The sequence below is a fragment of the Giraffa tippelskirchi genome, chromosome 8 (assembly GCF_054371585.1).
Source record: "Giraffa tippelskirchi isolate mGirTip1 chromosome 8, T2T-mGirTip1v1.2.pri, whole genome shotgun sequence".
Lineage (NCBI taxonomy): Eukaryota > Metazoa > Chordata > Mammalia > Artiodactyla > Giraffidae > Giraffa > Giraffa tippelskirchi.
Window position 1 is genome coordinate 62,585,341 of NC_137282.1, and position 12,301 is coordinate 62,597,641.

Consider the following 12,301-nt stretch of genomic DNA (forward strand, 5'->3'; position numbering starts at 1 on the left):
TCGTGGGGAGAGAGCGTGTGGGCTGCCTGCATGCCATCCTGCCTGCAGTCCTGGCCCTGCCCAAAGGCGCCCGGTGGGGTCAAGCCCACTGTGGCCAGCAGAGCAGGGCCTCACCTGGGCAGTGAGCCACTTCCTGCCCCCAGCCTGTCCCGCCGGCCCCTCCCGTACGCGCTCCGGATGCGCTCCTGTTGCCCTGGGAACCACACAAACAGAGTGGCCCTCTGTGCTCCGGGAAGTGGGTGCAGGGGGTCAGCGGGCACAGACCATGTGGTGTCCCCAGCTGTGACAGCGTAGGCTGGCCACGGAGCCCCACCTGCTGCCCCACACCCTGCGCGGGGCAGGGCCCCATCTGCTGGTCAGCACGGGCAGAGGCTGGGCCTCACCCCCCGCCTAGCCCTGCAGGGCCCTCTGGCCACGGGAAGGGCCCCAGTGGCTCCAAGGGATCCGGCAACCCCGCCCTCGTGTGAGTCCCCGGACCGGCTGGTCCTCAGTCATCCCCGCTTCCCACGTCCTCCGGGCCATGAGCCCAGCCAGCCCTGACCCGGGCACCAGCCCTGACCTGGGCAGCAGGTCTGACCGGGCACCAGCCCTCCGGTCGCCCTGCCTTCTGGCCCCAGCTCACTGTAGCCCACATGGTGGTCTGCGTGCCCCCTATCCAGCCCGGGCCTCTCTTGCCCCATGCCTGGCACCCAGGGTCTGCACTGGAGGCTGGAGGACAGGAGGCCAAGCTTCGGGCAAAGCAGCCCTGGCTGAGGCCGGCTGTGCCCTGTGGGTGGTGGGTCCAAGGAGGCCCATGCAGGCCGTGAACAGGCACCCCGAGCCCAGGGGGGCCCCGCTGAGCCAAGCGCCGCAGGGGCCGTGGGAGCCTGGACCCGACAGCAACCCTGAGTGAGAAGGGGCCGCGAGGCCAGCCCTGCCCAGAGCCCCCACACAGCCGTGTGCCCGCAGACCCTGCCGGCAGGCGGGGAGTGGGCCAGAGGCCCTGCCTGCCACGCCCAGGCGGCCCTTGCGGAGCAGGCCTGTGCATCCAAACCCCCCCGCAGGACTGTCCTGGGAAGCAGGGCAGGGCTGAGGGGAGCCAGACCGGTGCTTCCTCCCCTGTTTGGTTTCCATGGGGACTGTGTGTTGGTCCCTGAAGAGAACGTGCAGAGGGTGGATCTGAGGGCGTGAGCTCCCCTTGGGAGCCCTGCAGGGGCTGGACGCCGAGAGGGCTGGTGGGGGACAGAGAGACAGAGATAGAGAGGGAGACAGAGACACAGGGACAGAGAGAGATAGAGACAGACAGACAGAGACAGACAGACAGACAGGGACAGAGAGAGAGACAGAGACAGACAGAGACACAGGGACAGACAGAGAGACACAGAGGGGGTGGACGCCGAGAGGGCTGGGGGGAGAGACAGAGACAGAGAGAGACAGAAATACAGGGACAGACAGAGAGACAGACAGACAGAGACGACACTCGAGGGCCCACTGGCCACAGAGGCTCACTGGCAGGTGTTTGAACCCTCCCACCCTCCTTGTTTTCTGAAGACTCACGCTCAGCATGGCCCGCCTGCCCCAAGGACCCCCACGACCCCTTGCAGTGCCAGCTTGGTGCCCACGGGCACACACAGGCCTGGCCTGCTCCTCCATGAGGCTCGGCAGGGGTCTCAGGGCCATGGCAGACCCTGCTCTGTCCCTGGAGGACGAAGGGCTCAGGAGTCCTGCTGGGCACGCAGCTGCCAGAGGGGCAGGCCTGCTCCCAGCCTCCAGCCACACACGGGGCCCCCGGCGGATGAGGGCCCGACCACGGGCCTCCTGACCAGCCCCCCGGTGGCTGAGGGCCCGACCACCAGCCTCCTGGACGGGGCCCCCTCCGGCAGCTGAGGGTCCGACCACCGGCCTCCTGACCAGCCCCTCAGCGGCTGAGGGCCTGACCACCGGCCTCCTGACCAGCCCCCCGGCGGCTGAGGGTCCGACCACAAGCCTCCTGGATGGGCCCCCCGGCGGCTGAGGGCCCGACCACAAGCCTCCTGGATGGGCCCCCCGGCGGCTGAGGGCCCGACCACCGGCCTCCTGGACGGGCCCCCCGCAGTGGCTGCCTGTGCCGAGTTGTTCCTTGACGTCCCTGCAGGTGACCGGCGGGATATTCTTCATTCACTTCTTAGTCCACCTGATCGCCATTTCCATCGACCCGGCCGAAGCCAGCGTCCGCTTGAAGAACTATGCCCAGCCTATGCTGACCTTCGACCGGTCCAAACACCCGCACGTCATCCAGAACCAGTACTGCCATCTCTGCAAGGTTACCGTGTGCGTGCCCAGGCGGGCGGCCTGGCGGGGCGCTGCGGGGTGTCCGAGGTGGGGGGCGAGCTGGCTGGACTCAGGCACCCTTGTTTCCTGGCAGGTGCCTGGCACTGGCCCCTTCAGAGAGGCGGGGTCCCAGACACAGCCCCCCACCCCATCCTGGGCCGAGCGCCCTCCTGAGGTCTTAGACGAGCCGCTGACCCTGGCCCAATCACGGCCCGGGCTGCTCAGGGCCCCAGGGGTGCCCGTGGGCGGGCGGGAACAACCCGAAGCAGCCACAGGGAAGGCGCCCACTGCGTCGGGTGGGCCCTCTGGGCAGACGGGGCTCTGCGCGGCCCCCCACCGCACAGCCCACGGACAGGCTGCCCCGTCCCCTCTTCCTCCCAGGAGCGAGAAAGCCAAGCACTGCAGTGCCTGCAACAAGTGCGTCTCGGGCTTCGACCACCACTGCAAGTGGCTGAACAACTGCGTGGGGAGCAGGAACTACTGGTGAGGGTCCCCCCCGCCCCCGACGGTGGAGGGGCCCTGGTGGGGGGCAGGACCAGGGCAGGACCTGCCTCCTCAGCCTGCTCAGCGCCCCTCCTCCGGGGCACACCCCCTCAGGGTGCCTGCTCCCCGCCCGCACGCCCGGAGGAGGGCTGAGCTCACAGGCGCTGTGGGTCCTGATGCAGGGCAGGCAGAGTGGGGCCCCGGGCGGGCAGGTGGGCCCAGGAGTCCCTGCGTCCACTAGGCAGGGTCAGCAGGACGGGGCCACCGGGGGACAGGGGACCGGAGGCCCGGGGGCAGGTGTAAGGGAACTTCAGGAAAAGCACGCAGTCAACCAAGTCTCGGGTGAACTAAGACCCTGTTTAACATTGAAAACATTAAAGATTTAACAGCAGGAAGACTGAAGGAAGACACTTCAGTGAAACCGCACTCTGAGAATTGCTGCCTAGGGTTTATTGTTTTGGAGGAAGAGATATTATTCTGGTCACAGGCTCTTAACAAGGGTTCCGGGGCCCGATGGGGACTCGGGGGCCTAGTGGGGGTTCCGGGGACCCAGTGGGGGTCCCGGGGGCTCGGCGGGGGTCCCAGGGCCCGGCAGGGGTCCCAGGGGCCTAGTGTGGTCCCGGGGGACTAGTAGGGGTCCCGGGTGCTCGACGGGGGTCCCGGGGGTTCGGCGGGGATGCTTCGGAGTTCGGCGGGGATCCCAGGGCCCGGCAGGGGTCCCAGGGCTCGGCAGGGACACTCCGGAGCTGGCGGCTCCCCCACCCGGGCCGTCGGGCTGCCAGGCGCTCAGCCAGCTCTGCCCGCAGGTACTTCTTCAGCTCGGTGGCCTCCGCTTCGGCCGGTCTGCTCTGCACCATCATCATCATTCTGTACATCTTCTTCCAGTACTTCTTCAACCCCGCCGCCCTGCGCACCGATGCACGCTACCGGAGTATGCGCCCCCACCCACCGCCCACCCAGGGTGCCACACAGGCAGTCTGGGCCCAAGCACCTGCCCAGACCTAGTTGTGGGGCGAAGACATTTCAGTTGAAACTTGGCCTTCACTGCCCCGCACACGACCCCTCCCTGGTTTTCCTCACTTGATTTTTGGAAACTGTGGTTGTGGTGTCAGGTCCCCTTGTCCTGGAAATGCCCCCAAGATGGTGGCTGTGGCCTTTCAGCTCTAGGGACAGTGGGGAGGGCCCAGCACAGTGGACACCAGGGTCAGGCTTTGTGACCTGGGCACTTAGTTACCCTCTCCCAGCCTCACCTTCCAGACCCATAAAGGAAATCGTAATGCCCACCGCAGAGAAGAGGGGCTGCAAGGGCACTTAGGTCAGGCAGAGCAATGAGGAGGGGCTCACCTGGGCAGGGAAGGGCTCACCTGGGCAGGGAGGGGCTCACCTGGGCAGGGAGGGGCTCACCTGGGCAGGGAAGGGCTCACCTGGGCAGGGAGGGGCTCACCTGGGCAGGGAGGGGCTCAGCTGGGCAGGGAGGGGCTCAGCTGCACAGGGAGGGGCTCCCTCAGGCTGGTGTCCCCTCCCCCACTGCCAAGCGCTGACACCAGGACACACCTGATGAGGTGCTGCCTCCACAGGTGTCTCCGACAAGAACACGTGGCTGCTGTTCCTCCCGACCTCCCCTGTGAGGACCAACACCAGTGTCGTCCTGGTGCTCGGGCTGCTGGTGCTGCTGCTGGCGCTCATCAGCCTGCTGATGCTTGGCCACCTGCTCTTCTTCCACTTCTACCTGAGTACGTGCTCCCAGGCTCCCCCACCTGAGTATGTGCTCCCCAGGCTCCCCTCTACCTGAGTATGTGCTCCCCAGGCTGCGCTCTACCTGAGCACGTGCTCCCAGGCCCCCCTCTACCTGAGCACGTGCTCCCAGGCTCCCTCTTACCTGAGCACGTGCTCCCAGGCTCCCCTCTACCTGAGCACGTGCTCCCCAGGCCCCCCTCTACCTGAGCACGTGCTCCCAGGCCCCCCTCTACCTGAGCACGGGCTCCCAGGCCGCTCTCTATCTGAGCACGTGCTCCCAGGCCCCTCCCACCTGAGCACGTGCTCCCAGGCCCCCCTCTACCTGAGCACGTGCTCCCAGGCCCCCCTCTACCTGAGCACGTGCTCCCAGGCCCCCCTCTACCTGAGCACGTGCTCCAAGGCTCCCCCCTACCTGAGCACGTGCTCCCCAGGCCCCCCTCTACCTGAGCACGTGCTCCCAGGCCCCCCTCTACCTGAGCACGTGCTCCCAGGCCCCCCTCTACCTGAGCACGTGCTCCCAGGCCCCCCTCTACCTGAGCACGTGCTCCCAGGCTACCGCCTACCTGAGCACGTGCTCCCAGGCTCCCCTCTACCTGAGCACGTGCTCCCCAGGCTCCCCTCTACCTGAGCACGTGCTCCCAGGCTCCCCTCTACCTGAATACGTGCTCCCAGTCCCCTCTCTACCTGAGTATGTGCTCCCAGGCTCCCCTCTACCTGAGTACGTGCTCCCAGGCTCCCCTCTACCTGAGTACGTGCTCCCAGGCTCCCCTCTACCTGAGTACGTGCTCCCCAGGCTCCCCTCTACCTGAGCACGTGCTCCCAGGCCCCCCTCTACCTGAGCACGTGGTCCCAGGCCCCCCTCTACCTGAGCACGTACTCCCAGGCCCCCCTCTACCTGAGCACGTGCTCCCAGGCCCCCCTCTACCTGAGCACGGGCTCCCAGGCTGCCCTCTATCTGAGCACGTGCTCCCAGGCCCCTCCCACCTGAGCACGTGCTCCCAGGCCCCCCTCTACCTGAGCACGTGCTCCCAGGCCCCCCTCTACCTGAGCACGTGCTCCCAGGCCCCCCTCTACCTGAGCACGTGCTCCCAGGCCCCCCTCTACCTGAGCACGTGCTCCCAGGGCCCCCCTACCTGAGCACGTGCTCCCAGGCTCCCCCCTACCTGAGCACGTGCTCCCAGGCTCCCCTCTACCTGAGCACGTGCTCCCAGGCTCCCCTCTACCTGAGCACGTGCTCCCCAGGCTCCCCTCTACCTGAGCACGTGCTCCCAGGCTCCCCTCTACCTGAGTACATGCTCCCCTGAGCACATGCTCCCCAGTTTGGCTGGCCTTCACCCCTGTGCTCACATGGGTCCCCAGCAGGCCACCTCCTCCAGCAATGAGGTCAGGGTAGAAAGGAACACCCCAAGAGGGCCGAGGGCTGAGTTCTAGTCCGAGACCCGCAGAAACTCAGAAGGATTAGAAAGTGGGCGGTGATGGTGTTGAGCGAGCGAGATGGGGGATGGGGTCTGTGAGGCAGGGATAAGGCGTTTAGAGCAGCAGCCGCCAGAACCCCTGACGATGAAGAACGCTGAACCCGCTGACGGCGTCTCCAGCTCCTGTGTGGCTGGTGCTCAGGGAGGTGGCCAGGACGGGCCCCCGCACACATGGGGGCCCAAGGCGGAGCCACCAGGCCAGCACACAGACACGGCCGCAAGGAGCCTGGCCCGGCTGTGGCGAGTCCTCAGCAAGCCGCCGTGGGAGACAGCCTCGGGCGGAGGTACGAGGAGGCACTGGGCAGCTGCACAGAAGGCCGGGGTCCGAGGCAGGGAGGGCAGGCCCGTCCTGCGTCTCCTCCTCTGGGTGCAGCGCAGCAGATGGGCTCTGGGAGACCCGCAGAGGCGGCCGCAGCCCGAGTCTGGGGAGCCTTTGTGCAGACCTGGGCAGAATGGATGTCTTCACTAGAATGTAAACAAGGTCCAGTTCGCGTCCTCAGACTGTGGTGGCCTCTGAGGGAGTGTGTGCAGTTAACGGAGAAAGAATTCAAGGCCCGAGAAGAACCAGCCCTTGTAGGAGCCCCCGGGGAGGGGGCGAGGTGGGGGAGGGGATGAGCCCGGGCCCCCCTCGGGGAGCAGACCCCCCTGCCAGGGGCTGTGGGGGCGGCGGCCTTCCGTCTGCTCCTCAAGCTGCAAATAGGCTTCTGTGGGTGGCCTTTTCTCTTTCCAGAAATAATTATAAACCATCTGTTCCCATGTTTGTCAGGTTTCAGAGAGAGAGAAATGGAAAGCTAGCCCCCACCCGCGCCACCAGGGCGGAGACACATGACTGGAACGTGTTTCCTTTTCGCTGGTGCTGATCTTCCATTGACAAACACGCTAGAGACTCTCTGATAACCTGAGACTGCCTGCCACGTGCTGGCCACTGTCTCACCTTCATTAAGACAGAGTTGGGCTCGGCATTTGCCGCATCCATGGTGACTTTACGGGCCTGTGAGGCCCCTGGGACGGGGGCTGGTGGGCTCCGCAGGTGCAGGGACCTGCCGGCTTTGGCCCGAAGGTCAGCCGGGCTCGGGGTGGCCTTCTGGCCGCTCCCCAGGCTCCAAGTCAGGAGCCAGCTCCCAGCACTGTGGGCTGTGGACGGGTGGGTGGTGACTCTGTCTCTTGCCTGCATTCTCCTTTCTAGTGGTCAAAAGGTTGAGCACGTTTGATTACATGACGCAAGGCTGCCAACAGCAGAACTCGAAACACCAGACAGGGAAGAGGGATGTGAGTTTACAAATAGAAGACGTGTCTCAGGTATGGGCGTCCCTGCTCCCCTATCTATCCGTCCAGGACTGGGGGGGCCCAAGCTCACCTGGAGGCCAGGACCTCTGTGTAGGTTGGCAGGGGTGGGGTGTTGCACGTATGTGTGAGTGTGTTTGAGGGCTGTGTGTGCGTGTGATGCAGCGCACGTGTGGGGCTCTGTGTATGTGGGTCTTTGGCGAGTCCTGTGGGGGTGTGTGTTGTCTCGTTTCTGAATTCACTCTCCACAAGACCAAGCCAGCAGGGCTGACTCCTTTCAGACGCACCCGTTTCTGCAGCTCCTCATCAGAGTCAACTTTTAGTCTTTAAAAGGTCACCATTCAGAAAATGAAAATAGACACAGAAACAATCATTTGCAAATCATATACATGTATCCAGAATATGTACAGAACTTTCAAAACTCAATTACAAGAACACTGACCAGGTTTTTCAAATGGGCAAAATATCTGAACACACTTCACCAAAGGGGATCCCACGGGTGGCAGACAAACCCAGATGGTCAGCATCAGCATCATCACACGTTAAGGAAACACAAGCTAAGACCACGATGAGACACTGAGTGGCCATAATCAAAAAGCCCAACCCCCAGGGCTGGCACGGCTATACCCAGCGGGCTCGCACGTGGCTGGCGGGGTGTGAAGCTACAACACATTGCAAAGAGTTGGCATTTTCTTAAAAAGTAAAATAAATACATCTCACGTGACCCAGCCTTGTATTTCCTGTCTCTGACCAATGAGAAGTGGAGACACACACACATGAGCAAGGCCGTAGGGAAGGGGCTCCCCTGGGAGACCCTTGTCCAGGACCCCGAGGCCCCGAGGCAACCCTGCTCCAATTACCCGCAAGGGCGCGGGCGCTGCGTCCACAGTGCCATCCTGTGACTGTGCTTCCCCCGCAGCCTCTGGACGGCCCCCTGGGATCCTCCGAGCAGGGGTAAGTTGCCATTTCCCTAGAGATGCTTGGTGCATCTAAAGTAGCTATATTCTTCTCAACTGGCTTGCTTTAAAAAATCATCCTTTTTTTCACAGAGTATCCTCCATACTCCTTGCTAATACTTTCGTTCTTTTTATTTGCTTCATATTTTGGCTTTTAAACCATCTTCAATTAATTTATTTAGTGAAGTAGGAGCCAAGGCTGTCTTATTACAGCGTAACTGCTAGTTGTTGCCTCATGAACTAAATGGTCCACTTTTCCTCATCAAATCCAAAGGCACCTTCCTTATACGCCAAGTTTCCCTGGAAGCTGATCCGCCCGCTTCTGGGTGCTGGTCTGTCCCTCTGCTGTGTGTCCTGCAGGGCGCTGTGCTGTTTTAAGGACTTGACTTCACTTGTTGTTGCTCCCTCACTAAGTTGAGTTCGACTCTGCAACCTCATAGACTGCAGCGCGCCAGACTTCTCTGTCCTCCACTGTCGCCCGGAGTCTGCTCAAATTCATGTGCATTGAGCTGGTGATGCTATCTAACCATCTCATCCTCTGTTGCCCCCTTCTCCTTTTGCCTTCAACATTTCCCAGCATCATAGTCTTTTCCAGTGAGTCAGTTCTCATCAGGTGGTCAAAGGATTGGAGCTTCAGCTTCAGCATCAGTCCTTCCAATGAATATTCAAGATTGATCTCCTTTAGGATGGACTGGTTGGATCTCCTCGAAGTCCAAGGACTCTCGTCTTCTCAAGCACCACAGTTCAAAAGCATCACTTCCTCGGCTCGCAGCCTTCTTTATGGTCCAACTCTCACATTCATACATGACTACTGGAAAAACCGTACCTTTAACTAGGTGGACCTTTGTCGACAAAATGATGTCTCTGCTTTTTAATACGCTGTCTAGGTTTGTCACTGATTTACTTCCAAAGAGCAAATGCCTTTTAATTTCATGGCTGCAGTCACCATCTGCAGTGAGTTTGGAGCCCAAGAAAATAAAATCTGTCACTGCTTCTACTTTTCCTCTTCTATTTGCCATATATGCAGATGACACCACCCTTATGGCAGAAAGTGAAGAAGAACTAAAGAGCCTCTTGATGAAAGTGAAAGTGGAGAGTGAAAAAGTTGGCTTAAAGCTCAACATTCAGAAAACTAAGATTATGGCATCCGGTCCCACCACTTCATGGCAAATAGATGGGGAAACAGTGGAAACAGTGGCTGACTTTATTTTTCTGGGCTCCAAAATCACTGCAGGTGGTGACTGCAGCCATGAAATTAAAAGATGCTTACTCCTTGGAAGGAAAGTTATGACCAACCTAGACAGCAGGTTGGTTATTAAAAAGCAGAGACATTACTTTGCCAACAAAGGTCCGTCTAGTCAAGGCTACGGTTTTTCCAGTGGTCATGTATGGATGTGAGAGTTGGACGGTGAAGAAAGCTGAGTGGTGAAGAATTGATGCTTTTGAACTGTGGTGTTGGAGAAGACTCTTGAGAGTCCCTTGGACTGCAAGGAGATCCAATCAGTACATCCTAAAGGAGATCAGTCCTGGGTGTTCATTGGAAGGACTGATGTCGAAGCTGAAACTCCACTCCAATACTTTGGTCACCTGATGCGAAGAGCTGACTCGTTGGAAAAGACCCTGATGCTCAGAAGGATTGGGAGCAGGAGGAGAAGGGGACAACAGAGGATGAGATTCCTGGATGGCATCATCGACTCGATGGACATGGGTTTGGGTGGACTCAGGGAGTTGGTGATGGACAGGGAGGCCTGGCGTGCTGTGGTTCATGGGGTCGCAAAAAGTCAGACACGACTGAGTGACTGAATTGAACTGAACTGAACTGATGGGACCAGAGGCCATGATCTTAGTTTTTTTCATATTGAGTTTCAAGCCAACTTTTTCACTCTCTTTTTTTACCCTCATCAAGAGGCTCTTTAGTTCTTCTTCACTTTCTGCCATTAGAGTGGTTTCATATGCATATCTGAGCTTGTTGATTTTCTCCTAGCAATCTTGATTCCAACTTGGAATTCATCTAGCCTGGCATTTTGCATCATGTACTCTGCATATAAGTTAAATAAGCGGTGACAATATACATCCTTGACATATTCCTTTCCCAATTTGTAACCAGTCTGTTGTCCCATGTCCAGTTCTAACTGTTGGTTCGTGACCTGCATACAGGTTTTTCAGGAGGTGGGTAAGTTCAGTTCAGTTCAGTCGCTCAGTCGTGTCCGACTCTCTGCAACCCCATGAACTGCAGCACACCAGGCCTCTCTGTCCATCACCAACTCCCGGAGTTTACCCAAACCCATGTTCATCGAGTCGGTGATGCCATCCAACCATCTCATCCTCTGTCGTCCCCTTCTCCTCCCGCCCCCAATCCTACCCAGCATTAGGGTCTTTTCCAATGGGTCAACCCTTCGCATGAGGTGGCCAAAGTATTGGAGCTTCAGCTTCAACATCAGACCTTCCAATGAACACCCAGGATTGATCTCTTTTAGGATGGATTGATTGGATCTCCTTGCAGTCCAAGAAACTCTCAAGAGTCTTCTCCAACACCACAGTTCAAAAGCATCAATTCTTTGGCACTCAGCTTTCTTCACCATCCAACTCTCACATCCATACATGACCACTGGAAAAACCATAGCCTTGACTAGACGGACTTTTGTTGGCAAAGTAATGTCTCTGCTTTTAAACATGCTATCTAGGTTGGCCATAACCTTCCTTCCAAGTAGTAAGCGTCTTTTAATTTCATGGCTGCAGTCACCATCAGCAGTGATTCTGGAGCCCAAAAAAGTAAAGTCTGACACTGTTTCCACTGTTTCCCCATCTATTTCCCATGGAGTGATGGGACCAGATGCCATGATCTTAGTTTTCTGAACGTTGAGCTTTAAGCCAACTTTTTCACTCTCCTCCTTCACCTTCATCAAGAGGCTCTTTAGTTCTTCTTCACTTTCTGCCATAAGGGTGATGTCATCCGCATATCTGAGGTTATTGATATTTCTCCCGGCAATCTTGATTCCAGCTTGTGTTTCTTCCAGCCCAGCGTTTCTCATGATGTACTCTGCATATAAGTTAAATAAGCAGGGTGACAATATACAGCCTTGACGTACTCCTTTTCCTGTTTGGAACCAGTCTGTTGTTCCATGTCCAGTTCTAACTGTTGCTTCCTGACCTGCATACAGGTTTCTCAAGAGACAGGTCAAGGTGGTCTGATATTCCCATCTCCCATCACTTGAAGAATTTTCCATGGTTTGTTGTGATTTGCACATTCAAAGACTTTAGTATAGTCAGTGAAGCAGAGGTAGATGTTTTTTTCAGGAATTCTCTTGCTTTTTCGATGCTCCAACAGATGTTGGCAATTTGATCCCTGGTTCCTCTGCCTCTTTGAAACTTTCATGTCCACTGGAGAAGGAAATGGCAACCCACCCCAGTATTCTTGCCACGAGAACCTCATAAACAAACAGTATGAAAAGACAAAGATATCGGATGTCAGAAGATGGGTCTCCCAGGTCGGAAGGTGTCCAGTATGCTCCTGGAGAAGAGTGGAGGACAGTTACTAACAGCTCCACAAAGAACAAAGCGGCTGGGCCAAAGTGGAAGCGACACTCAGCTGTGGATGTGTCTGGTGGTGAAAGTAAAGTCAGATGCTATAAAGAGCAATATTGCATAAGAACCTGGAACGTTAGGTCCATGAATCAAGGTAAATTGGACATGGTCAAGCAGGAGATGGCAAGACTGAACAGCGACATTTTAGGAATTGGTGAACTAAAGTGGAAGGGAATGGGAAAATTTAATTCAGATGACCATTATATCTACTACTACGGGCAAGAATCCCTTAGAAGAAATGGGACAGCCCTTATAGTCAATCAGAGAGTCCGAAATGCAGCACTTGGGTGCCATCTCAAAAACAACAGAAAGATTTCAGTTTGTCTCCAAGGCAAACATTCCAATGTCACGGTAATCCAAGTCTATGCCCCAACCACTAATGCTGGAGAAGATGGAGTTGAATAGTTCTATGAAGACCTACAAGACCTTCTAGAACTAACACCAAAAAAAAAAAAAAATGTCCTTTTCATCACAAGGGACTGGAATACAAAA

General features: G+C 57.9%; 1 protein-coding gene and 1 long non-coding RNA gene across 12 annotated transcripts in view; one reads left to right on the forward strand and one right to left on the reverse strand.

Annotated features, from left to right (window-relative positions):
• The window catches only part of LOC145518272 (putative palmitoyltransferase ZDHHC11B), a 47,886-nt gene that overhangs the window by 8,275 nt on the left and 27,310 nt on the right, over positions 1-12,301 (forward strand). For 7 of the 11 annotated variants that reach the window (XM_081522276.1, XM_081522277.1, XM_081522279.1 and 4 more), the window contains exons 3-7: positions 2,114-2,289; positions 2,671-2,772; positions 3,579-3,703; positions 4,350-4,505; positions 7,171-7,283. In XM_081522276.1, the coding sequence (XP_081378402.1) occupies positions 2,114-2,289; positions 2,671-2,772; positions 3,579-3,703; positions 4,350-4,505; positions 7,171-7,283 (672 nt within the window). Of the gene's footprint in view, positions 1-2,113; positions 2,290-2,670; positions 2,773-3,578; positions 3,704-4,349; positions 4,506-7,170; positions 7,284-8,187; positions 8,223-12,301 lie in introns of all 11 variants that reach the window. The other 4 variants (XM_081522272.1, XM_081522273.1, XM_081522278.1 and 1 more) reach the window with 1 other exon arrangement.
• LOC145518273 (uncharacterized) lies at positions 8,788-12,268 on the reverse strand. Its single transcript, XR_014062800.1, has 2 exons — positions 11,154-12,268; positions 8,788-9,232 (listed from the first exon to the last, which is right to left on the reverse strand). It is a non-coding gene; the product is annotated as an uncharacterized LOC145518273 (long non-coding RNA).